The sequence below is a fragment of the Vulpes vulpes genome, chromosome 6, assembly GCF_048418805.1.
Source record: "Vulpes vulpes isolate BD-2025 chromosome 6, VulVul3, whole genome shotgun sequence".
NCBI classification, from domain to species: domain Eukaryota; kingdom Metazoa; phylum Chordata; class Mammalia; order Carnivora; family Canidae; genus Vulpes; species Vulpes vulpes.
The window spans coordinates 13,943,862-13,968,867 of NC_132785.1; the positions used below are offsets into that span (position 1 = coordinate 13,943,862).

At 33.4% G+C, this 25,006-nt stretch overlaps 1 protein-coding gene and 1 long non-coding RNA gene across 2 annotated transcripts in view; one reads left to right on the plus strand and one right to left on the minus strand.

The window, feature by feature from the left end:
- PCDH17 (protocadherin 17) overlaps positions 1-25,006 on the plus strand; it is a 96,047-nt gene that overhangs the window by 9,852 nt on the left and 61,189 nt on the right. The window contains exons 2-3 of the mRNA XM_026009630.2: positions 23,480-23,538; positions 23,672-23,844. Of these exons, the coding sequence (XP_025865415.2) occupies positions 23,480-23,538; positions 23,672-23,844 (232 nt within the window). The remainder of the gene's footprint in view (positions 1-23,479; positions 23,539-23,671; positions 23,845-25,006) is intronic.
- On the minus strand, positions 9,023-15,797 carry LOC140599292 (uncharacterized). Its single transcript, XR_012001993.1, has 2 exons — positions 15,530-15,797; positions 9,023-14,354 (listed from the first exon to the last, which is right to left on the minus strand). It is a non-coding gene; the product is annotated as an uncharacterized lncRNA (long non-coding RNA).

The following is a 25,006-nucleotide window of genomic DNA, read 5'->3' on the forward strand; positions in this document are numbered from 1 at the left end:
ACAATTTCTTGTTTACTCTCTTTATCAGCTAAAAGCAGCCTTTGTAGAATTTGAAAGTGAGAGTATTAAAACTCTATTTCAAGCTTTCAAAGCTATACCTTTATAATTGTTTTGTAGATATGTCTTGTTTTTAAGACACTGCGTGCTTGTTTGTAAATTATACTAATACATAATGTAGAGAATGACTTTATATTCAGAAAAATCCCAGTGCTATTTTGGTGGCAAAAAAATATTTTTTAAATAACAGATTTAACTTAAAATGTGACTAAATAATTTCTTTCTAACAAGTATGGCTTTTTAGATATATTTTCTTCAGCTTCTTCTGTTGATGACTTTTAAAAAATGTAATTTAAGCATAAGTCAGCAATTGAAATACCTCTTTGCAGTATTTCTGTCTGAGTCACTAATAATCATTGCTGAGCAATGATTGGATTATAATTATACCTAGAATTTTCATGCCCTCCAATTCAATAACATTCAAGTGGAAATATACACATATTTCCTAAATTCCAATAGCTTACTTTTATAAAGCAATGCAACAGGTATTTTATTATAGGCAGAAATGTCACAGTGGCTTAAATATCTTTCTTATTTCTATAACCCAATTTTACACTATCGGTGTCTTAGATAAGTTTCTAAATATTTGCTTGCAGTATGAACACTTCCATCAGTTTTGAAACATAAAATGATAGTTTTTATCTTCAAGATATACTTTTTTTTCAAATCATAGACCCCAATATAAATGCCTTTGCTTAAAGCTGTTTATTTTATTTTTCACACGATATAATTTATCAGAGTAAAGCTGAGATTATTTTATGACTGAATATTCAATAGCTTTTTGGTATTTCACCAGAGCAATTGCAATATGCAGAACTGATATTTATAAACGAAATTCACCTGTGATTACAATGAGAAGCATCATCTTACCAGAGTATAAGGTGGCCAATCTGTGCTTTTTTGCCAATATCTCCATTTCAGTATATGACATGACAATAAGAAATCGGAATGTTTGAGATATATAATATACTTAAAATTTCAGCAAAACTTACTAAGGAAAAACATCATAATTTAGCATTCTGGGGGGAGGGGAGGGAATTAGCTCCAAAAGGAAATGTTTTCCAGCTCAAAGCGATAATCGCTTAATAATACATCTCTGATAAACATTTGTCATAAAAACTTTCCAAACAACCTTAAAAATAATTTGCTTATTTCCATGGTTCTGTCAGCAAAGAGTGGAATATTGTCTAAATATTGGTGAATTTTGTTGTGGTGACTTCTTGAGGCACACAAGTCTTGCTTTCTATTTTGTTTTTGCAGTTTTGCATCTATTATAAAATAGTTTGCCCCAATTAACTTATTGCACTAAGATTGTGAATAAGGGGAGTTATAAGTCGAGAAAAATAAAAGAGAAATGGGACGCCTGGGTGACTTAGTGGTTATGTGTCTGCCTTCAGCTCAGGGTGTGATCCTGGGGTCCCAGAATCGAGTCCCACATCCGGTTCCTTGCATGGAGCCTGCTTCTCCCTCTGCCTGTGTCTCTGCCTCTCTCTGTCTCTCATGAATAAGTAAATAAAATCTTAAAAAAAAGAAAAATAAAAAAATAAATGATTTATCTTTATGATCATTATAATTAAGATGGAATTATAGATTTTATAAAAACTCACCTTCATATAATTTCAAGGCAAGACGCTTGATTGCTTTTTTTTAATTTTTAAATTTTTATTTATTTATGATAGTCACAGAGAGAGAGAGAAAGAGAGAGAGGCAGAGACATAGGGAGAAGCAGGCTCCATGCACCGGGAGCCCGACGTGGGATTCGATCCCGGGTCTCCAGGATCGCGCCCTGGGCCAAAGGCAGGCGCCAAACCGCTGCGCCACTCAGGGATCCCCGATTGCTTTATTTTTATTATTATTTTAAGTTTTGTGTGACCTCGTGTTACATTAATGAATTTTGTTTTGTTTTAAGCCAGTGCCTAATTTCTTATTTTAATCTTCGTTGAGTAAACCAGAATTTCCTAGTTAAGAAAGTTTGGTGGTACACTTGACTATTGAATCTTATTTGGCTTTGTATGCCTGGATTATGTTTGCAGTTTAAAAAAAAACAACAACAACAATGATAATATGTTGGTGCTAATGCATGAATCTAAGTGTAGAGTAAGATAGAGGATTATTGAGAGCATGTGTGTGTGTATGCATGTGTGTGTGAAAAATAGCAAACATTTTAATACAACACATAGATTGAAATAAAAAGTCTATAACCTTGCACTTTTAGCATTGGCATGGATAATAATAATTATTAGCTACATTTCCAGATCCTGACCTTCTAGGAAAGCTACTACTTATCTCTAGATGATAATAAGGCAGGAAATAAGTGAACTATCCTATTAAACAAATCCCACTCGGAGGAATTTCTAAGGGTTATTGGCAAAAGCCTATTCTACAGTGTGGCCCTGCTATCAGATGTGCCAATACCAACAAATGAAGCTATATGCCTAAGTGGAGAGAAACTAAAAGAACTGAAAGACAAGGAATACATTTAAGGAGAATTTCTTTTTTCTGATTTTGAGCAATAGACTTTCTACGATTTTTTTTTTTTTTTATAATCAAGACAATTACATAGTAATTTGGGTTAGAATGCATGCCCAGTTCCCCATCTCAAAACCCAATTTGTTACCACCTGTGGCTATTTCTATTAAAAAAAAGAAACATAATTACTATGAGTCTCAGCAGTCTTAGAGTAAATTTTTGCAATTACAATACCTCCCTCGGGCAGATGTGTGAAAATGGCAGATTAATTCCTGCCAGGATCTTTCTGTTCCTCGTGCATTTTTAGGTTTGGTGTTGCCTGCTTATTAGAGTGGCTCTGTTTGCTCTGGTTAAAGGTTATGTCAGTGTTTCCATAGTAAATCTCTAGAAATAAAGATCCACAAGTCAGCCATTAAATTTTGCCTCAGGCCAAAAGTTGACATGTAACGCTTTAGCAGCTTTCGCAAAGGAGTAGATAATATTTTTCATCATGCTCCTCTTTTGCCTGGTTAAGTTTGAAGTACATGGTGGTAGGACCATTTGACAGTGTTGGAGAAAGCAGGACAGACTGGGAGGTAAAAAAGAAAAGTGCAGTCCTTTGAACTAGAAAATGATATTTAATCAACAGAAGTCAATGCAAGTATTTTTCTTCTATGCCTGATCCTAAAGCTACTAAATGCATAAGAATTTTAAAGAGCCATAATAAAGATATTGAGACTGGATGACTAACAGGAGATTTAATACCCTACCTATTTCCATTCATTCTTTCTTTGATTGTGGTATGGAGGCTTTGTTTTTATAGAGATCTAATTCATCTACACACACAAAAACCTGAATATTGTTAAATCTCAACAGCTTTAAAACTCTGGATCAGTGTTATAACTGTTGGCAAAGCTAATTTGTCACAAAGCAGCTTAAATCGCTGAATATTGGAAGACAGGGACCATATACAATTTGCTTGTCTCTGTAGTTGGGAGAAACTAACAAGGTTTCTAATAAATAGTAAGCACTTGAAAATATGGATCCTTTGTAAGTCTGAGATCTGATCAGATATGAGCTAGAATTTAGATTCAAACCTAGAAATTACAGAGGCCAAAGTCTAAGATATTATTTATATAAACATACTGGCAAACAGTTTATTTGAAGGTGGTATATTTTGATAATTTTTAATTGTTACCTTCTTAATAACTACAATGAAAAATTCCTATACAAGTCTATTGGTATTATTACAAGTTCCTGGAAAAAAATGACCAAAGTTTATGATCATGAGCATCAAGCTTTCAATGAATTTGTTTATATTTATACACACACATATGTATGTTTATACATTAATATATATATATATATATATATATATATATATATATATATACTGTATATCAAGAGCAAATAGTGTTAGGAGTATATCTTTTATCTTTTGTCCTATTCCTTGATATGCTTTATGAAGTATTAAAACTGCACAATCCAAATATTATGTCTCTTTGTTAAGGCTTAAGAATCACACAGCTCTAGTAAATTATTAAGAAACTAATGTTATTATTTTTCCTATATGACTTTTTTAATGAAATGAAATTATAGATAAACCATAAATAGTAATTTTAGGATTGCATTTATTTGTATTTGTTAATATAATTTCATGACTTAATCACTTTAGTACCAACCATTTGCCATCTGATAATGGGGAAAGAATATCACTGTGGGCAATTATCAAAGTGTATAATAATAATAACCCAACCTACAAAATTTTTCTCAAAATTTCAGAATCTATTTTATGTAGGTGGTATGAAATTTTTATGCACATATTGAGGTAACATAATCTAAGCTTTTATATAAACAGTATGTTGCCCATTACAGTATTGTTATTTAAAATACATCTACAACCTGCAGAGTTGTTCAATCCATAATCATCAATTCAAGTAATAAATAGCAAAAAAATTTAAAGCTCTTAATTGAAATAATTTACTATTTTTAAGCTATTCTAGAACTTAATTACTATTTTCCTGAATTTTAAACTTTAACTGTAAAAATGCATATCAAACAATAAGGAATTTTGATAGAATAAAGTCTTAAAGCAGAATGAACTTTCAAACCATATTAAAAATTTATCTCCACTTGCCAGATAGTTGGGATACAAAATCAAAGAAAAAATAATAGGGGCATAGAAATGCAAATTTAAGAAGTTTAGAATTCATTGTCAATTAACATTCAAAAGCAAGAGAAAGACTTTCTGAAAGATTATGGTGTTAAATATTGTGTAAGATAAACTGACAAATTGCAAGTTCTCAGAGGGGACATTTATATCCGCAGTTATCCAAACATTATAGTTTGAGCCCATCTGTAAATTTACTCTGGAATATTTGGTATTTTGGGAACAGAGGCATAGCACCAATGGTGCTGCTCTCTCTGGAGAGGATGCCAGGCTGGGTCTTGCTTTTCTGTCACTAGAAGCTTGAGTACTGGGAGCAGATACCCTCTCAGCAGATCAGAAACTGGGCCTGTAATCATCCATAATCGGTCTGAATTTTACTCATTTCTCTGACTGTGCTTTTTCTTGAGCTATCATGCATACTTTATCTTAAAGAATACAGCTTAGAAATCTCCTGGAAATGTGACTTCTAAGTAATATTGGTAAAAATGTGAATGTCCTGAAGATATACCAAATTTCGCACATTAGTCTTTACATGAAACCACATAAATCTGAATACATATTATTTGTTTAGAAATTTCAAAAAGTTGTTTAGATATTTGAAAGTCACCATCAAAGTACAAAATTTGAAGCTAAAGGAAGGGAATTATTATTTATGACTTATACTGACTTGTTCTGATTCTTTTCTTCTTTTCTTCTGGTCTCTTTTCTGTGATATCTATTCAGAAAATATATTTTTACAGGGATACCTTAAGAACACTGCACATTTACATCTAATGTAAATATTTTTAAAGAACTCCGATATATTCATTGATGAGACCATGGTGGTGTTTCTCACCTTAAGCTGTTTTACTATATGTACATTCGGACCTCAGATGCCTATGGTCGATTCCTATAGTGGAGCAATAGAGCAGTGGGTTGAATTTGAGATGGGTTGGATGAACTAATGTTATATTTAACATTATTAAAATGCATTTAATATATTTGTTTATTAGGTAAGCTTTTGTTTATTAGTTAAAAATCTTTTTGGATTTCCTTTCATCTAGACTTTTAAGAGATAAAATATTGATTTCTGTTACTTAAAAGCAATAAAATAAGTCTTTCCATAATTCCTTCCTTTTGTTCCTTGGGCAAGAATGTGCTCTACTGAGATATAGTAGAGATAAAATCCTTCATCTGCCATTCCTGAAAATAGAGCATTTAATTTTTTTAAGTAAACTCTATGCCCAACTTGGGGCTTAAATCACAAACCCCAGGATCAAGAGTTTAATGTTGTACCAACTGAGCCAGCTAGGTGCCCCTAGAACATACAAATTTTTAACCACTTAATAAACCTTCTTTATATATTAAGCTTACGCAGTCCAGTGAAATAGAATGACGTATCAGTTCCTAACGTAAGGAAAGGGAATTTATAGTTAAACTTATTCAACAAATACCTTCCAACTATTTTCATTACAGATCCCCCAATGAGCTTCAGTGAGGTTGGGCTTCATTTTAAGTATTCATCATTTAACTAGAGAAATCAAATCTCCCAGGGCACATCTGTTATTTAATGATATTAGAGTTTGGGTTTTGTTTGGTGTCAGTATAGGATGGTGATGGAAAGGCACTACGGGTGGGAGAGGAAAAGAGCTCTGATTCAGTATCCCCAGGTAATATGATATAAATAATTGGAAAATGGAGATATCATTTCAGTTGGTTAATTGTAATAAACCTATTATCTTGTTAGAGCATTAAGGTAGAATCAACATGTTGGGAAACAGATAAAAGGTGCATGAAAGCATTTAAAATTCAATCATTAGGTTTCATTGCACCCATCTGCTCCCAGGAAATATAATTGGAAATTTGATTCATTGACCTTTAGCTGCCATTTTGGGCCACAATTTCAAAATCTATGTTTTCAAGTTGGACATTTGTAGTTAATTCGGTAAGAGCCATAGTCAGTACACTTTTAACACAATTACCTTTTTGAACAAAATTTGAAAAAAAAAAAAAAGTCAGACCTAATGGGCTGGTGTATATTTGACCGAGTCAGAGTAGTTGTTTAATCCTGGATCTAGTTAAAGCAACTGATGTTCAAATTCATTAAGCTTTCAATTAACTAGAGGGACTGCTGAACTTTTTACTGTTATTTTATGCACAAACTCCTGCCTCTCATTAATTATTCTTTGGGTCCATGTTATACTACTTTATACTTACAACATCCAATTCCTCTAAAATTATATACCACGCCACAAGAAAAAAAAACAATATTTAGTATTTCAGGTGATTAACCTGAATTTAAAAATTTTGCACCTCTCTCAATACCTTTTGCCAAAATAAGTATGATACCACAGAACTTCTCAAAGTAGTTCTTATGTTTTCACTCGGAAGAGTGATATATGATAAAATTATATGCCTAACACGAAATACATTATGTAAATGGATCATCATTTCTCGTCAGCATCTGCGTACTGCTCTGCTCACTGAAGTTCATGTAACTTGGAAAAGAGTCATGATTAGACAGGTGTTTTTTCAGTCTATGAGATCAAATTTCTGAAATATTTATATAGTGATGAGCCAGATGTACACAGCTTAACCTTATAATCCCATTTCACAGCTTTTCCAAATACTTGGAAACTTGATAAGTAGGAAGCTGATTATTTTGGCAGCATAGCTCCATTAATAGGATTCAGCTCTTCCTTGTTTACAAGCCAGTGCTACTAATATAATCTAGTATATTAAATCAACAGGGAAACTGAAAAATAGAATCCATCCAAGGGCTAATTGACAGGGATGTCTTTTCTAAAGCTTTTTAATGTGTTTTTTATTGACTTCATACTGTCAGAACACACATAGCGCAGGTGAACAATGTGACTGTTTGGGATACTATGCTATCTTCAGTTTGGAATGAAATAGTTATAGCTCAGATTCTTCATGCTTCTATTGTAATCTTGATATAAGCCACATAAGACTGTGCATCTGCCCTTTACAAATATTCCTTTCAACATCATCTCAATTAGAAGGCTTACTGTCGTTTGACATGTGAAATTATTTTAAATGCGCTCATCTTTTTTTTTTTTTAATGAATAGAGGCAATCCGGAGTAATGTAATAATGTGTCATGATTTTCATTATGCTTATTTATTGGTTCTACAATAATAGACGGAGAGCTTATTGTTAGGCTTTCAGCTTGAGCTATTTATGCACTGTGCTACTAGGGGCACCATTTCATATTGTGATGTTCTGTCCTCTTAAGAAAAGGGGTATCAGGAAATTTAAATCAAATTAGACTACAGGAAGAGTTTTACACTTTGTCTTTTTTATATTAAGTGTATAGCTTTTATAAACTACGTAACTCTGCTTGAATAAACTCATGCTCCTTCAGAGACAGGAAAAACCTATTTTTCAAACTATGTATGACAACCTGATTCTGTTTTCAAAAGAAGAAAGGAGAAAGCAGGCTATCAAAAAAGAGAAAAATTCTTCCGTTTTTTTTTTTCACTTCTTTTTGGGAAAAAATATCTACTTTGTGTTTTATATTCATACAAAAATGTGTCTAATGCACATATAAGCAGGGCACATAACGTTTTTTTAAAAAAAAACATAGAATTAAGTAATCTATAAGGAAGAATTTTTCAAGGACAATTGAAAGATAAATATATGAGATTTTGGGGCCGTTGGTTTTTGTGCTCCATGACAGATATTCTAAAGATGAAGCTACTCCACTGAGACTGTGCTTCTAGACCTGTATAGTTGAGATTCAGACACTGCTAGTCTATTGCCTTTTGGATTTCAACTACTCTAACATTGAACTGGGAATTTGTAGTCAGCCTCCGGGGATGAATTGGCTACATTTGACTGCAGGGCCAGTTACTTCTTTCCTATTTGATTTTTGCCAAGTCAATAGTTTCCCTAGAAGAGATTTTACTCTCAGGAATAACAACTATTATAAAATTTTTACATGCAAAAAATCCAAGTTTTTGCATTAAAAGTAATTTCAGATTTTTTTTTTTTTTTTTGGTCCAGGAAATGTGTCTTTGAGTTTCTTCCTTTTTTGTTTTTTTCCAAAATTAAATGATTATACTCTTATTTATTTAATCATTATAGTCATTTATATATAGTCATTTTAGTGATAGTCGTTATGTTTATCATCATTTTATATTTTAAGAGGAATTTTTACTGCAAAACTTCTACTAAAAAATTGTACCTAAAGTAGCACCTGGTGTATAGTACGGACTCATTATGTATTTGTGGGCTGAAAATAAATTTGTAATTTAAAAGTTTTAATTGCTTGTAATTTAGTACTCAGAGGTTGTTGAGATCCACAATCCCTTCACTAAGTACAAATCCAAAGGACTAGGACCTAAACTGATTTAGGACAATTTTTAATCTTTACATGTTTCAATAAGTGTTAATTTTTTTTACATTTTTTACTGAAGAAGTAGTAACATGTTTAAATTTGAGGTATTGTACTAGTCCCTGCTGGGATGGGTACATGTACAATAAAACATTATTCTGAAATATGAAAGAATTAGGGATTACAAGACACATTTGGGTGCAAGGGTTTTGAATAAGGGTTTGTAAACCTGTCTATCTTCTCATGCTGTTATACGCACACAGGTGCATGAGACACAAATAGATTTTTTTTTACAGATATATACTAAACATAATACCATAAGCTGCTTTTTGCCTAAAATGATATAAATATCATAAGTACACATCATTCCATATCAGTGATGTTTATTCATATTATCTTAACAACGCTGGAATTCTGGGCCAATTAATGGATCATTAATTTAATCAGTTACTGTCTGACAGTTTGATCCTTTACACTGAGATTCAATTCCTAAGGTTCTTGATTTAAAAAAAAAAAAAAATTAGCTTTTTGGTCCAGAGAAAATTGCTTGCCTTTTTTTTCTGTTCTCTTATTAGATGTAATAATATTTGCTACTCATAGAACTCTCATAGGAATTCGAGATGAAATACGATTATGCATATAAAGGATATGATCAATACTAAATGTTGAATAAATGTTAACACATATGATTATTGTTGTTAACAGCAAATGACATAAAACATTGAAGCAGTTAGGGTACTGATATGCAGGCTTATTCTCCATAAAAACAATATTTCAGTTGGCCCGAATGTTAGCAATTGTACAAGAGTACAATTTTATTCCAGAATGTTTATGATTATAAAAAAGTGATTTTACTGGAATGTTAATTTATTTTATCATACATTTCCATTCTGACCTTTCTACACCAGGATTGGTCACTTTTGTTTTAATGTTAAACAGACATTTTAAGAAGTGACCAATTTTTGATAGAACGTCTTCCAAAAAAATAATTTCCAGATATTTTAAATTTCTTACACTACTGAAGCAAACTCCGAAGTGGTAAGATGTTATTAAATCTTCCTTAAGACCTGTGCTTTTTATGCAGGGAGAACTTGTAGGAAGAAAACCTCACACCAGGTAGAAACTGAAGAGAAGTTTCCACAAAAGGGCAATGAATACCAGAAAGTTAGAGACATATGATAACATCTGATTTCATTTACCCCGCTTTTCATGTAAGAAAATTGAAGCATAAAAATGTTACTCATATATATATAGAGAGAGCGAGAGAATTAATGTCATCTGATTCAGTTTAGGGTTTCTATTCCTATACCAGTTAGGATATCATGTTTGATATGCATTTATATTGAGTTATCTATATAACAAACATTTTATAGCATGAATAATTGCTAGTAGGAGTTACTGCAACTTAGTTCCTAGAATGCAGGTCAATTTGGAAAAGAATTCTTTAAGACTTCTATATATTACGCTTCAGAAACTCTGCTGGGACCTATGTACGTATAAGACATTGCCACAAGGTCTTTCAAACTGATAACCAGCAGTAGTTTCAAGAGGTTCTGTAATTTGGTCCTTTAGAGTGAAAATAGTTCCAAATTTCGGAGACTCCAGAAGAAGCCCAGGATAGTCAGATTTGATCATAGAACCGGCTTTGATTCTCTTATTTGAACCAAAGTTGTCCAATAGACCTCATTGCTTTTATCTGTGTTTAATATGATTCAGAGCTGAACAATTATAGGAACAAAGCCATTCAAGGGGGTGTGACTTGGTATCAGAACTCTTTAGGGAGCATTGATTAACAGGCATTATTAGAATGAAAGTAATAAATCTGTAAAATACATCAGACAATGATAAATAGATTAGAAAGCATAGTACAATACACACAAAAGGAAGATGGATCATACAGGACTTGCAGGTTTTTTATTTGAAGGAGTGCAAAATTTTGAGTCAATGAAAACTTGTTACTCTTACTTACTCTTATTGGGACCTCCAGCTAGCCTTTCATGAATTCCACAGGCCTCAGTTTCTCCATGCATAAAATAGAAATAACTATAATGGTTCCAGCTGGTGAGGTTGAAAGGGAGGAATAGTTTTGGAGAGGCTGAGAAACAATGACAAAAACACCCTGTAAGGGTGTTTTTACCCTGTAAGGGTAAAAACACCCTGCGTAAGGAAGCAAAGGAGACAAAGGACCAAGAACAGAAGAGTTCTTTTCTCTGGGAAAGAACAGGTTACTTACTCTTATTCTAAGTACACTCTAGAGGAACTTGTAATACACTTCAGGAAACTTAATGTGTCTAAGTGCATTTTGTTTTCAGGTGTTCCCATGATGGTACTGTTTCCACAGTTTTAAGTAGTTTGGAATTGAATATAAACATGCTACAAATCACCTAACACTGAAATCCACTTAAAAAATATGAAAAGTTTTTTTTAATCAGGCACCTTCCAAATGCAAACTCTGTAAGAGAAGTCTGTGTCACACAGAGGATGAAAACGACGTGTGTGTGTGTGTGTGTGTGTGTGTGTGTGTGTGTTTCTTGACTGTAACCTAATTAAAGATAGTGTATATGTGAAAATGCCTCATTAGTATTTTATCTACAGGAATGAGTGGAGTGAAAATTTTAATTATAAGGTTAAGAACAGAGACTTAGGTTTGCTCAGCCAGGATCCTGCAACTTTTTCTGTTAAGGGTCAGATAGTAAATATCTTCGGATTTATGGGCCATACGGTCTCTGTCACAACTACTCAACTCTGCCATTGAAGCATGAAAGCGGCCATAGACAACATATAAATGAAAGAGCCCAGCTGAATTCCAATAAAATTTGATTTTCAGAATCAGATAGTGAGCCACCAGCCAGGGTCGACCAACTATTTTTGCAAGGCATCACTAACTGTTAACATTTCTTAATTTCTTTCCATTTGTGTATAAAAAAGAAAAAAAAAAACCCGTACTATGCAAATTATAAATAGTCTCTAACAAGATCAAGGTATTTGTCTGTTATTTCAAAATTAGTTATGGAAGAATGCAGGCCTATTATCTCATGAATTTGTTGTGTAAGTAAGACTGATACTTTTACTATAGGATAAAAATTCTTTGAATGAAGTCTCCAAGCAAAGAAAGCCAGAGATACTTGAATTAGGTATTAAGTGTCAGTCTGATAAAGAGTAGAGATATTTCATTTCATTTTGTGCTAATGTTTAATTAAAAATCTGTTAACATTAGTAAAGACACTTAGCTTTATTTTAATTTCAGGTATGAATGCCAACCTAAAATAGACTCTTGCCATTGAATCATACATTTTGAATGTGATACTTATTCCTGTATTTCAGAGGGATAATGATAAATATTCTAGTAATATAATACTCATAAATTTGATCAATAATTAATATTTTTTCTTCAAATTTAGGAATGCCTTTTACTTTGTAATAGTCATTTCTGAGGACAGGCCTTCCAAATTCCTTGTATATTATCTCCTAAATTTTCATAACTGTATTCTCACATTATTCTTCTTTTTCAAGCCAGAAATTCAAATACAATGGATAATTTTTTTGGACAATTTAAATTTGCATATGATTTTTGTTGTTTTGGAAAGGGTAGTAATAAGTTATCTTTGAAGCCAATGCAAAAGACTAGGGACTTCAAAATTACCCCAAAGTATTTACTAATTATTGTTAAATATATTGGTTGGTTAGCTGATTGCCTGAATTGTTGCTTCTGAAGATTTAAAAATTCTCTATCAAGTGTTGGAGGAAGGAAAAAAAAGAGAAAGCTGTTGCATCATTCAATGCACCTTGAATTCCTTCTTTTTTTTTAATCATATTGAGAACTCGAATTTACCTTTACAGGTGACAATTTGAAAGGCAGTTTCAAAATCAGACAGGAACCTGATATTGTTCATGATTTTTTTCACTTACAAATTGAATTATCTGAATAATAATTGACTTTATCTTATAATTAACAATTTAATATTTGGGGGGGCAAGATTGGTGAACTGTGTGTACCGAAATCATCACATTCATGTTTTTATTTTGAATGTATTTTGAAAAAACAAACTGATGAAATGAATAACAGACATACACTTTGGTTCACCTTTTAAATTAGATATTTGTTTTTGAGGAATTTTACATAATGATTGATTAAATATAATGCCTTGAATTTCTTTTGCACTTTAAAAGGTAAGTTTTCAGAAGTGCCCATTTTGATAATTTATATGACTATCATGATGGTAAGTAATCATACAGTTAAGCCTACTGCATGCATTAGAACATTTGATAATAAATGGCCATTATTGCCTTTTTATGTTATTGGCCAAAGGAAAGGAAATCTAGTTATTGCAGTTATATATAATGTTCAGCATATTTAAATAATTTAACATGCAAGTATAGAAAGGTAAAAGTGCAGACTTTTTCAATGGGTTGTCTTCTCATTAGGGGTGATAGTACTCTTTTTTTCTCAGTGTGTAACAGTAATTTTTAAAAGCACTTCAAGGCAAGATACCTGAATTTCTCATTAACTTCTGAACATATCTGGATGGAGCCTTATTTTTCTCTATTCCTCAGAAAGGCAGTGTAGCAACTGACTGGGTCCTGGCAGTCACCAGCAAGTTATCTTTCTGCAATGAATTGGTTATATGATGGGTTGACTTTTTGAAAGTTAGTTAGCTGTAGTTTCTCTGTTAAAAAACAAAACATGTAGACAGTAACACTACTATGTCTTCTAGGGCAATTGAGAAGGATGATAATAAATATCAATAATGCTGTTTTGTAGATCCCAAAATAGGACCGCATACTCCAAACCTCCTACCACAGAAAGAGCACAATGATAGGATTTACATACATTTAGATTCACACAGTATGGTTTCAAGACAGATCCATATTAGCTAAATTAATCTAAGTCAATCAATTTATAAAAACCTTTTTTTACTAACTTGTTAGCAAGTTCTTTAACCCTAATAAATTAAGATTTTAAGAAAATGTATCCTGCAGAAGACTCGGCATTCATAGGGATAATAAGTAAAATTATGAGTCATCAATTTGTGTCCCTCCCTTTTTTTACTCCTTCTCTTCAATGTCAGAATTCTAGAAGTTCAGACTTCTAATGAATTGCATTGGCTACATATAACTTTGACTGCTTAGTTTGGAGGTCCAATTGCAGAGAATCCAATTTTAGGCATTCCCTCCAGTGGGGTAATCCTTCCATACTCAATAGAGACAGAAAAAGAGCACGATAGGAGGAAAGCAGAGGGGAGTCTTCAAAGACAAGAGATAGCAAAAACCAACCAAACAAACAAAAAGCAGAAAGGAATAGAACTCCTCCTCTCCTCCACCATCACCGTGACCACTGCCATAACTGGAAGAAAAAGAAAAGACTAGGTATGAGCTAGGATTGAGTTGGAGAGGCGGACTGTACTGAAGAGAAAGGGTTAATTGGAGATGTTGAAGTTAGCAACTTGAATTTTGGATCTTTTTCCCCAAGACATCAACTCATGGTATAACTATGCAATTGGCAGTGAGAAAGAACATCTAACATTCAGTGGCACCTTGGTGGCCTATGGGCTCCATGCTTCAGCAGATATAAAAAGAGAATGTGTGCTTTTATAGATAACAAATAGCACTCCTCTTAACTTTTGATTATCTCAATTTTCTTCTTTCTTGTCCAAGATGATCTTCTTTAAGATTGATAAGTTACATAATTAAATTCTGGCATACAGGTTATTATTAAAGTTATCGGTGTCGTTTATAAAAGAGTTAACATTTGCAAAAATGTTCTAATATACAGCCACATTACTTTAAAAAAAATCATCTCAGTCATCCTAATTGAGCAGTAGGCTTAAAATGCTCGCTTACAGGATGTGGCTGTTCTGGTCCTCTCATTTTTAATTTAAAGTAATGCTAGCTTTTGCTAAATGTGGTAAGAATTTCTTATATTTTTGTTATGCCTTTAGTTGCAAAACACAAATGTCGACCACGCTATACTTGTATAAAATGTATTATTTTGAAAATCATTGATAAATATAGTTATTGCCATACCTCATGCACTTTGAAAATTCCAAAGCCATAGGGTGCTGTCAGATAACTTTATAAGTGGTGGCTTAAAATGCTGTTGCCTACTTCAGCAATGTAGAAAGAACCACACCATATATTCTGTTGAAGGCAAAGCTATCAGAGGCAATGTCGGTATGAAAAGGCTTAAAGTGAATTATTCACCTCTTAACACTCCCTTGTGTTCAGTCTGCTGCAAAGAGAATGCTCACTATCAATGTTAAAGCAGTGCCTTTGAAGTAAGGGAAAAGTTCAACTTGTTTGGCTTTGTTTTCAACCCAATGGCATCGATATACTTAGTCAAACTTATGTCCCTAATTCAAAAGAATTTTCAAAATTCCACTCCCCTGTACCCTTTGGGTATGAAAACACATAGTCATCTTAGTGTAGCTGAAGCTATAATGATAAGATTTAACACTATTACTACACATCCAACCCCAAATTCATTAGTCACAAGTTCTTTCTGAGGGCGTCAAAGCTCACCTTTGTGGATTTCCTCACTTATGATGTCTTGGGTCAGAACCATATGTTTGAGCCCAAGTGCCTGGATGAATTTCCAAATCTGAAGGCTTTCATGTGCCGTTTTGAGGCTTTGGAGAAGATAGCTAACTACATGCAGTCTGACCGCTTCCTGAAGATGCCCATCAACAACAAGATGGCCCTGTGGGGCAACAAGAGAATATGCTGAGCAGGAGGTGGACTTGATCTGCTTGTTTTATTCCATTCTGTGCATAGGTAGCCTGTACTCTCTCTTCTCTGCCTTTTCAATAAATAGCATTTAGGCTAAAAAAAAAAAAAAAGACATACCTTCATTTTTCTTTAATAAATCCCATTCTAAATCAATACCTTCTTCATATTTGTATTGCAACATTTGGGAGGTCCCTCTTTTTGTCTTTTATTTATATTTAATTAATTAACATACAGTGTATTATTAGTTTCAGCAAATTTAGGCATTCTCAGTTATATATTATCCCCAGTGCTCATTACATCATGTGCCTTCCTTAATGCCCATCACCGAGTTACCCCATCCCCCTACCCACCCCCCCTCCAGCAACCCTTTCCTCTTAGCTATGGATTATATTTTTGTAGTTTATTGCATACGTTATAATTCCTGATCAGATCTCAGATACTGCTAATTTTACATTGTTGAATGCTGGATATTTAAAATATTGCCTGGAGTCTGAGCTAAGTGTATGTTTGTGGAATGAATTTACCCACTGAGTCTCCGTCTCAAAGGTTAAAAAATAATAATAATAAAATTTAAAAAAAAACAGACATAGAAAAACAAAAGAATGTCTAGGATACCAGCAATTTAGAAACCACTGCCGCCTATGTTTCCACACCAATGATTCTGGAAACGCCAGAGCCCTTTGGTTTGTCAAAAATTGTTCTCTCCATAGGAAATTTCCTGACTGCCCCCATGAGTCTGTTAACATTCCGTGACTCTGTCACGGGAAATATAAGAGAATATTGGCAAATTATCACCAAGGTATTGTGTGTGTGTATATATATATATATAGCACTAATCACAGATTGAATTCTAGCATTTGCCGAAATAGCATCTATGATGGTGAAAACTAACCATACAATCCATCTTTCTAATGATTGAATTATTTTTTTCTCTTCCTTTTGCAGGAATACTTTTGGAAAATAGTTTTCTGATTTTTTTTTCCTTAGAAAGTAATTAGAAATGGGACTCAGAACGATGAGGTCTTTATTTTTCTTATCCCACAGTTGTCTCATTTTCTAGTAATCTAAATATTGTTTTAAAATTGCTCAGACTTTGATTCGCTTATCATTATTTCATGATTATTACAGTGCTGAATGTAGGATTTAAGTGTAAAAGTTATAACAAGAATTGTCTTCGGTAACCAAGAAATATTCATATATTATCTCATATAAAATATAAAACTACACATTTTAAACAGTATATCCTAATTTTACCACCAAAGTTGCAAAATTATTTTGAAGATATTTTGCATACACTTTGGTACATCTTAGATACTAATCATTTTATATTAAATGCCTTTAGAGGGCAGCCTGGGTGGCTCAGTTTAGCACCGCCTTCGGCCCAGGGCATGATCCTGGAGACCATGGATCGAGTCCCACGTTCGGCTCCTGCATGGAGCCTGCTTCTCCCTCTGCCTGTGTCTCTGCCTCTCTCTCTCTCTCTCTCTCTCTGTGTCTCTCATGAATAAATAAATGCAATCTTTAAAAATAAATAAATAAATGCCTTCAGAGTCCTTACAAAGATATTCTATTCACTTCCAATTGTAGAATCAATTTACAAGACATTTTCTAAATGTAAAAACTCACTGTTTCTGAGGACGGATCCCAGTTCTTCACAATATAGCCATGTTTGTTTTCTGCATTGAAATAAGAAAGCTGTTCCTTTGTTGGAGTGCTTGGCTGGCTCTGTCCGTAGAGCATGCAACTCCTGATTTCAGGATTTCAGGGTCACGAGTTCAAGTTCCAAGTTGGGCTTGGAGCCTATTTGAACAAAGAAAAAAAAAAAAAAAAAAGCTGTTCCTTTGCAATAAATGCAGTCTGCAAACTTCGTTTGAAGTGTTTATGTTATGGCTGGGTAAATGGGAACTGTGCACAAGAAAAACATCTTTGAAATAAGTGAAAATTTAGCTAAATAATTCATACTAAGGTGGCTATCTTATAGAACTGTTGCTTGGGTTTGCTAGTGTGGCTAAATAGATCTTTATATCTTGAATCCATTTGTAGTCTGTCCAAATGAATATGGAACTTCTACATAGATTTTAATAGTTGGCTCTGTGTAACTGTAAAAGACAAAGTTCAGAAACAGTCTTTATTGAAGATATTTTAATAAAAGAGCTTGTAGTTTTATAATCTTCTGTGAGATGGAAGGATCTTCAGCACATGTGATATGCAGATATCACCTTAGATTTAATTCGGAATTACCTTTTATTAGCATACAGTAATGAACCTTTTTTTGAGTGTAGAGTTCTATGTATTTTTAATCGTGTACATATAAAAACTTCATGAAACCACCATCACAGTCAGGATACTAAACATTCGATCACCCTAAAAAGCTTCTTTATGGAATGCCTAGGTGGCTCAGTGGTTGAGCATCTGCCTTCGGCCCAGGGTGCCGGGGTCCCGGGTTTTCATGGACTGGATCCCAAATAAGGCTCCCTGCAGGGAGCCTGCTCCTCCCTCTGCCTATGTCTCTGCCTCTCTCTCTCTCTGTGTCTCTCTCATGAATAAATAAATAAAAATCTTTTTTTTTAAACTTCTTTATGTTATATCTCTCTAGTCAACCTTAAACCTTGGCATCCACTGACCTGTTCTTTGTCATAATAGTTTTTGCTTTTTGCTTTTTTGAGAACTTTTATAAATGGAATCAGACTGTATGCAAATTCTTGAGATGGCGTCTTTCACTCACCAAAATGCTGTTGAGATTCATGCAAGTTGTTACATCACTAGTTTGTTTTTTGTTTTTTTTTAATTTTTTTTTTTAATTTATGATAGTCACAGAGAGAGAGAGAGAGAGAGAGGCAGAGACACAGGCAGAGGGAGAAGCAGGCTCCATGCACCAGGAGCCCGATGTGGGACTTGATCCCGGGTCTCCAGGATCGCGCCCTGGGCCAAAGGCAAGCGCCAAACCACTGCGCCACCCAGGGATCCCCACTAGTTTGTTTTTTTATGGCTAAATTGTTTTCCATTGCATCCATGCTCCACAGTCTATCTGTTCACCTATTGAAAGATATTTGGATTGACTCCAGTTTTGAAAAGAGAGCTCCTGTAAATATTTATGTACAGATCTTTTGTGTGAGCCTAGTTTACATTTCCTTAAGGTAAATACCAAATTGCTGTGTCAGTCTGGGTCTCTTTTTCTTTTTTTTCCTACGGATTATGCTTTATTGACATCATGTCTAAGAACTGCCAAATGTCAGGTCACAAAGATTTTCTTCTAGGTTTTACCTGAAGTTTTATATTTACATTTAGACATATAATACACTTTGACATGTAGATATATATACATATGTGTGTATATATACATATATGTACACATACATACACATGTTAAGGTTCATTTCTACTGAATTATCTATTGAATTGCCTCTGCCACTTTGTCAAAAATCAATTGGCCGTATTTCTGTGGGCTACTTATAGACAGTCTCTCTGTTCTATTGGGCTATGTGTCTTTGCTGTCTACAGGACTACACTGTCTTGATTAGTGTAGCTTCACAGTAACTCTGAAAATAGTGTGAGTTCTTCAACTTTATTCTTTCTCAAAACTATTTTGCCTATTATAGTCACTTTGCTTCTCATTACAAATTTTAGTATCCTCTATAGGTATTTACAGGAAATAATGCTGTAAATATGAATGTTATTATGTTACATGTACAGATTATTTGAGGAACATTGATGTCTTTACCATATTGAGTTTTCCACTACATTAACACAATATATCTCTTCATCTATTTAGGTCTTCTTTGATTTATTTCATCAGTTTTTGTCATGTTCACGGTACAGATTCTATACTTGTTATTTCAAAATATTTAAATTTTCGCCTTCTCTTTTTAATTTACCCTTCATTTTTCTTGCCTTATTGAGCTTACTGAGTCTTTTAGTAGAACTTACCCAATTTCAGCCAACATGGTTCAGTTTCAATAGGTGTTTCCTTTTGGTTTTCCTCATGGATGCATATTTTTAAAATCATGATTTGTTTTCTAGAGTTATAATAGGATGAGCAAATTGTAGAATATGTAAATATATAGTCTGATATACTTCAGGAATAGTTTATTGACTATTGCTGAAAAAAATCTGATTTTGAATATCATTTATAAATTGACTACAGTTTGCTGAGTAATACATAGAGGAGAAATACATAGAGGCAAATAATCAAAGAAATGTTTCATATCATGCAGACTTATGTGCTTTGTGCGTTTAAGTGATTACTTGTTTATATCTCTGTGTTTTCAGTGCAGAGGAAAGTAAAGAATATCTAAGTTTTCATGTTCAGCAAACAAAATAACAAGAAACAAAAAAATTAGACAAGGAGGGAGGGACTCAGTCTGTCATGAGCAAATAATCTCTAAAAAATCCCCAAACTTTTGTCTTTGTATCTCGACTGAAAAAGAATAAAAAGATCCTCATATTCTAAAGTTTTTAAAGTGTTTATTTTGGGACTTTTCTGTAACTACCTATTAATTCCAGGTACTTAAAAAAAATAATAAACAAATTATATGTTTTAAAAGTAAAAGTCACTGCATTCGAGTTGAGTTTGAAGAGAAAACATTAGTTTTAAGATTAGTTTGAACGGAAGAGGATAAAATTTTCAAGAGTTATAAATATTCATATTTAATTACTTTGCTGAAACCTAACAAGCTGCAAGTGTCTGACCTCAGATTTTACTTTTTTCTTAGACTTAAAAGTTAAGATTTAGAGATATGCAAGGTAGAACTAAATTTTTAGAGTACATTATTGGAAAATATCTTAAGGCCCTTTTATTTCTGAATTAAATGATGCTGTGGTACATATGGCTTTTGTTTTGGGTCTATTTTCATTTTTCTATGCAAATACAGTTATTTTATATTCAGATTATTTTAAATGAGTTTTCTGACACCCTTGGAGCCTGGATAATGAAAATGTTATTTTCTGTATTAAAGCCAGTGTGGTTTTTATAGTGAGTTAGTTATATGTTTGTTAAAGGCCAAATGGCTATTTCATTATGGTAATTATAAGCACACACACAATTTCTCACATTTCTACCTATTTTAGTGGGTAAATGCAAGCCGTATTAGTAAACTTCTGATACTCTGCTGCTGATTAAGTTGTACATTTTTTAAAGCTGTATTTTGTGAAATTCTACAATAATAAACCAACCTTTCTTTCTTTCTTTTTTACATCTTTTTTTATCTCTTTCTACTCTCATTCTTCCTCCTGCATATGTATACCTGTTTGTCTCTCTCTCCTGTTTTTCTCTTGCCTTTCTCCTTACTTTTATTTTTCTCACCTTTCTTTCTCTTCTAAAATCTCTTCCTCTTATGTTTCTCTTTTCATCAGAATAACATTTGGTAACAATGCTATTGCTCAGTGTTCATCAAACACTCTGATGCATACCTGCAAACATACACACACGTGCACATGCACACAAAATAGCTCTTCATTCGGTGGGGAAATGTATTCTAATTCTCAGTGTAAGTTCTGTATTTTATCAGAGCTGTTTAGAAGTTTACTAATAGGCAAACACTTTCAGATACTGTACCTGTTAGAGCAGAGAAAGGAAAAGTTTCCCAGTCTGTCTCTCTGTGTCTAACTGAATAGGAATCCATATCCTGTGATGCTCCACCTAATTAAAGCCTTAAAACCACAAGGTAACTTATAATAGCATTTATGATAACCAGAGTTTCCACTCACTTTACATTTTGTTCTCTCCCCAGGATTCTGTTTTTCTGAAGTGTTCTAAGATATCCATGGCTTAGTCTTTAACTGACAACAAAAATGGGTTACATACATGTTTTTGACCAAGTCAACAGATTTTATTAAGTTAAAATGTGGAATTTCAAGTAATTGAAGTTTTAAAAATTGGCAACATTCTTTTTTTTAAAGATTTTATTTATTTATTCATGAAAGACACAGAGAGAGGGAGAGAGGGGCAGAGACACAGGGAGAGGGAAAAGCAGGCTCCATGCAGGAAGCCTGACGTGGGACTCGATCCCAGGTCTCCAGGATCACACCCCAGGCTGAAGGCGGAGCTAAACCACTAAGCCACCAGAGCTGCCCAAAAATTGGCAAAATTGTTTTGCAAACATTTTGCCCCAGTGTTGTTTTCCACCTACTTTTTATTTTATTTTATTTTACTTTATTTATTTTATTTTTTTATGTAGGCTCCATTCCCAGCATGGAGCCCAGTGTGGGGCTTGAACTCATGACCTTGAGTTCAGGACCTGAACTGATGTAAAGAGTCTGATGCTTAACTAGCTGAGCCACCCAGGCACTGCCTCCCTCCCTAATATTTTTATTACATTGTTATCCTTAAGAATGGATAGTTTACCATTATAGAAATAAACACTAAGTTGCTTCACAGAATCTAAAACCTAGTAAAACATGTTAATGAAAAATGTCTGTACCAACTACTAATTAAAGTGCATTAGAAGTGAAAAATGTTTTGACCTTGTTTGCCTTCATCTTTGCACTTTGATAAAGGTCTTTTGAACAACAACAAAAGACTATAGATTAAGAAATTTATGAGAGTATTTACTGTCCCCAAACTTTTAACAGACAGTGAAACTTAGTACATTAAGCTATTAGTCTGAACATGTCTTTTTTTTTCCAGTAATAGTTCAAAAAAAACCACACACACAGAAAAAAAATAAAATTATAACATGAGAAAAGAGTACTAGTTGTTTAAATTAACTTTTTATAAGGAAAACACATATTGTATTACATTAAGCCTTACCTTGGGCCCTCTTCTTCATGAATTGTATGCTCCGGTGTCCCTGATTCTTGCATGCTGGGTGATCTTGTATGTATCCATAGCTGCTTCAGAGCACAATGGTGTGATATGAAGTGATGCAGAAAACAGGAGAACCTTTGTTGCTGAGTCAGCTGCAAGAAGAAGTGATGTGTATGAATGTACAGTATAGGGAGATCTATGAAAGATCTAGTATCTTTCTCCCAAAAGACTCTGTTCCGTGATACAAGGAGAATTCAGTTCTTTTTGGCAGACCTCCACATCAGTTTGGAAGCAGTAAAACAACCACAAAAACAAGCCTGGTTTCTCAATGTCGTTACTCTCAATATTTTAAGTAACATTTTATTTCTTTTTTTTTTTTAATTTTACTTCACTCTGAATAACCAGAAGCAATACCCTTTTATCCTGTATAGTTTGAGTTCAATGCCATAGTCGGAATGTAGATGAGAATGAATTATAGAGATGAGTTCAGCCATATGTGCCATGCTTGTAATTGTTATTGGCAAAATTTGAAGTAAAGGCCCTGTCTCTCTTAATTGAGGAGTGGATGACTTTAAGTGATATTACATCAAGGAGGGCATAGAGTCCCAGCAGATGATGTAATTATGTTTAAAAATGAGTATTATTAAATAATTCACACTTTTAATATGGAGAAATTAGGTCATTTTTCCACTCCTCCCACATATGTTCAATCTTAATATCTAAGTCATGAAATAACACAGACAGTGTAGTAGCAGAGAATGCCAGTTATGACAGGCTCATTGTTTACTTATTAACAGGTAATTTGTGGACCGGAATCATTTAATTGTTCTGAGTACATAATTACATGTCAGCAATTTCCAATTTAATTAAAATGTCCAAATCTGAAGATTAAGGGAATTTTTGAATTATTAATCATTTTTCCACTAGGAAATCTTGTTGCTCTGCAGGAGATTTGTCCAGTGTACAACTATACGTATTTTTTTCCTTCTCTTTCGCAGACAGACAATTTTCCCGCAGAGCCCAATTACATGGGCAGCAGGCAGCAGTTTGTTCAAAGGTAAGGCCTATTAAATAACTTTCTCGGCTTCCCCATTTGCATTCGTGTCAAAATTGCTTTGCAAGAGACTACACTTCAGATTCGGACTCGTAGAGACAACACTTTCTCTTCTTTTTCTTTATATGTATTTCAGTAGCTCCACGTTTAAGGACCCAGAAAGAGCCAGCCTGAGAGACAGTGGGCACGGGGACAGTGATCAGGCTGACAGTGACCAAGACACTAACAAAGGCTCCTGCTGTGACATGTCTGTTAGGGAGGCACTCAAGATGAAAACTACTTCAACTAAAAGCCAACCACTTGAACAAGGTGAGTGAAGCCTTCCAATGCTTACAAAGTGTAAAGCTTAAGCAATCATTATAAACCTATTAGTACGAGAGTTGCAGTTTATCACGGTGGAATGGACCATTGATAATATATCAAAAGAAACAGCAAATCCTCAGCTTGTCCCAGATAGAAAGCAACTTATTCAATACCTCAGTTAACAACAGGAAGAGGAAGGGCATGGATATTAGTCTATAATCTTCTTAAAATGAGAACTTGACCTAAGTCACTAGATTGTTCTTATCTTTATGGGCATTTCTTAACCCTTCCCATTTTGTGTTTTATTAGCAAGGAAAATAGGGCATATGTTAGCTAGATTTGCACATCTTAATATACTAACTTACACGATTAAATTTAGTAAATGCACCACTTTTAGGTAAAAAGAAAACCTGACTGGGATTTTATAACTCTTAGCAGGGTTTATTTTTAGCACGGATTGTAGCTTCAATGTGGTTTTTCATGAGTCAAATTATAGCGAAGCAACACTTTTGGCTACTTTTTTTGATTTACATCTAAATCTGCATGGATATCAAATAGACATGTATTTGTCTACCCTGATAGAGACATAAAAAAGAAACACTTCTTATTAAATACACATATTTTTTTCCTGAAAGTCTATCTTCAATGTTTGATATGCCTCCTTTTTATTAGTTTTGATGTTTTTATCATTTCAAACACAACAAACTATTTGCTACTGATTCACCCAAAGAGAAGTAAGCAACTCATGTGTAAAACTTAGATGCAATGAATAAGTTTTTACATCTCGTTATAAAAAATGAAAAGGACTGTTGTATAAATGGTATTTCAGAATTACAAATGCATGTTATATTTGTTAATACTAGTTTTCAAAATACTAATGACATTTAAAATATCTAATATTTATTATTTCAGTTTTTTAATGAGAAGCTACATTTATACTATGCGACATAGTCACTTATTCTTGTAAGTCATTTATTGATTGACAATTCATAGAAAATAATTTTTTTCCTGTAGTGCAATCTGTCATGTCACACATACTTCAACAGATATGTTTATTACTTTCTCTAATCATGTTGAAATGTTAATATACACATTCACACATATATAAATTCAATACAGAAATAAATACATATGTTCAGTATAATATATATTTATATTTCTGCACTGG